Source organism: Elephantulus edwardii, unplaced genomic scaffold (assembly GCF_000299155.1).
Source record: "Elephantulus edwardii isolate Elephantulus edwardi_28Jun2011 unplaced genomic scaffold, EleEdw1.0 scaffold00129, whole genome shotgun sequence".
Classification (NCBI taxonomy): Eukaryota; Metazoa; Chordata; class Mammalia; order Macroscelidea; family Macroscelididae; genus Elephantulus; species Elephantulus edwardii.
Window position 1 is genome coordinate 3192571 of NW_006399879.1, and position 2029 is coordinate 3194599.

The following is a 2029-nucleotide window of genomic DNA, read 5'->3' on the forward strand; positions in this document are numbered from 1 at the left end:
CATGAGTGCCGTGTGTGGGCGATGGGTGGGGGGTGGGGGGGGTCCCTACAAGGTGGATGTGCTCCGTGAGTGCCACGTGTGGGCGGTGGGGGGTGGGTGTGTGTGCCCCCTACAAGGTGGACGTGATCTGTGAGTGCTGAGTGTGGGTGATGGGGGTGGGTACCGCCAGTCCTCCCTCCAAAGTGGACATGCTCTGTGAGTGCCATGAGTGGGCAGTGGGTGGACTTCGCCCCATGAGTGCTGTAGGTGTACAGTGGATGTATGGGTGATGGGGAGGTGGTTGATGGGTGAGGGGTGCCCCCGCTGCCCACCTACAATGAATGGGACCCAGGCATAGAGTGGGTGGGTGGGTGGGTGCCCGGGTGCCCAGTGCCACCTGTGAGGTGTTTCTGGAGTACCTCATGCGGCACAGGTACCATCCAAGCCTCCATAACGTGGACATACTCCCGTGAGTGCCATAGTCAGGCCGGTGGGCGCCAGGCACACCACTGACCGGTGGGCTGATCTGTGAGCACCACGGGTGGGCGGCCCCTCCTAGGCGGAGGTATCCTTGGGGTGCCTCGCTGCGGCGCCGCCCCCAGGCTGTGTGCTCCCCCCACAGAGCGGACCCGCTCCAAGCCGGTGCTCACGGGCACGCACCCGGTCAACACCACAGTGGACTTCGGCGGCACCACCTCCTTCCAGTGCAAGGTGCGCAGTGACGTGAAGCCGGTGATCCAGTGGCTGAAGCGGGTGGAGTACGGCGCCGAGGGCCGCTACAACTCCACCATCGACGTGGGCGGCCAGAAGTTCGTGGTGCTGCCCACGGGCGAGGTGTGGTCGCGGCCCGACGGCTCCTACCTCAACAAGCTGCTCATCGCGCGCGCGCGGCAGGACGACGCGGGCATGTACATCTGCCTGGGCGCCAACACCATGGGCTACAGCTTCCGCAGCGCCTTCCTCACCGTGCTGCCAGGTGGGCGCGCCGCCCTGCCCGCCCGGGGCCACCGCGCCCTGGACACGGCGCGCTGACACCCTTCCCGTCTCTCCCGCAGACCCGAAGCCGCCAGGACCACCCGTGGCACCCTCGTCCTCCACCTCCAGCCTGCCGTGGCCCGTGGTCATCGGCATCCCGGCCGGCGCCGTCTTCCTGCTGGGCACCGTGCTGCTGTGGCTCTGCCAGACCAAGAAGAAGCCGTGCACGCCCGTGCCCGCCCCGCCTGTGCCCGCGCACCGCCAGCCCGGCACCGCCCGGGACCGCGGAGGGGACAAGGACCTGCCCGCAGCAGCGGCCCTCTGCGAAGAGCATGGGTCCCCGGCAGCCCCCCAGCACCTCCTGGGCCCCAGCTCAGCGGCTGGCCCCAAGCTCTACCCCAAACTGTACACGGACGTGCACACGCACACACACACGCACACGCACACACACTCGCACATGGAGGGCAAGGTTCACCAGCACATCCACTACCAGTGCTAGGGGCAGGAGAACAGACAGGTGCCACGGCACGCAGGCTCCGCCCAGTCCTCTGCGTCGCCGCCCAGGGGCAGGCGTGCAGGGGCCCCAGGCAGACAGAGGGACAGATGTGCAGGGACAGAGAGTGAGCGGGTGGACCCACAGGCAAGGGGCCGCAGCCAGCACCCTGGGGTGCTTTGCACGAGGTGTGGGGCACGTACCCGGGGACACCCCTCCCCACCCCAGCATTGTTGGGATAGGCTAGGTGAGGCATGCACATGGGAACAGACACACACACACACACACACACACACACACACACACACTCTCACACATACCCTCCGTGAGCATTATTGTGATAGGCCAGGGAGGCACACACCTGGGGACAGATACACACACACACACATACATACACACACACACACACACACACACACACAGCATTGTGGAAGACTAGGCTTTGTGACTTTGCAGTGCAGATGCAGTGATGGGTTAGTTGATGAAGGAACCTCCCCACCCCTGGCCCCACAAGGCCCTAGTCACCCCCAGCCTGGCAGGGGGTCTGACAAGCACCCTGGCTTTGGAAACCAAAAAAAAAAC

General features: G+C 65.5%; 1 protein-coding gene across 1 annotated transcript in view; it reads left to right on the forward strand.

Moving 5' to 3' along the window:
- Positions 1-1453, forward strand: part of FGFRL1 (fibroblast growth factor receptor-like 1) — a 15972-nt gene extending 14519 nt beyond the window's left edge. Inside the window, exons 6-7 of the mRNA XM_006893593.1 lie at positions 602-955; positions 1035-1453. Of these exons, the coding sequence (XP_006893655.1) occupies positions 602-955; positions 1035-1453 (773 nt within the window). The remainder of the gene's footprint in view (positions 1-601; positions 956-1034) is intronic.
- The last annotated feature ends 576 nt before the right edge of the window (positions 1454-2029 follow it).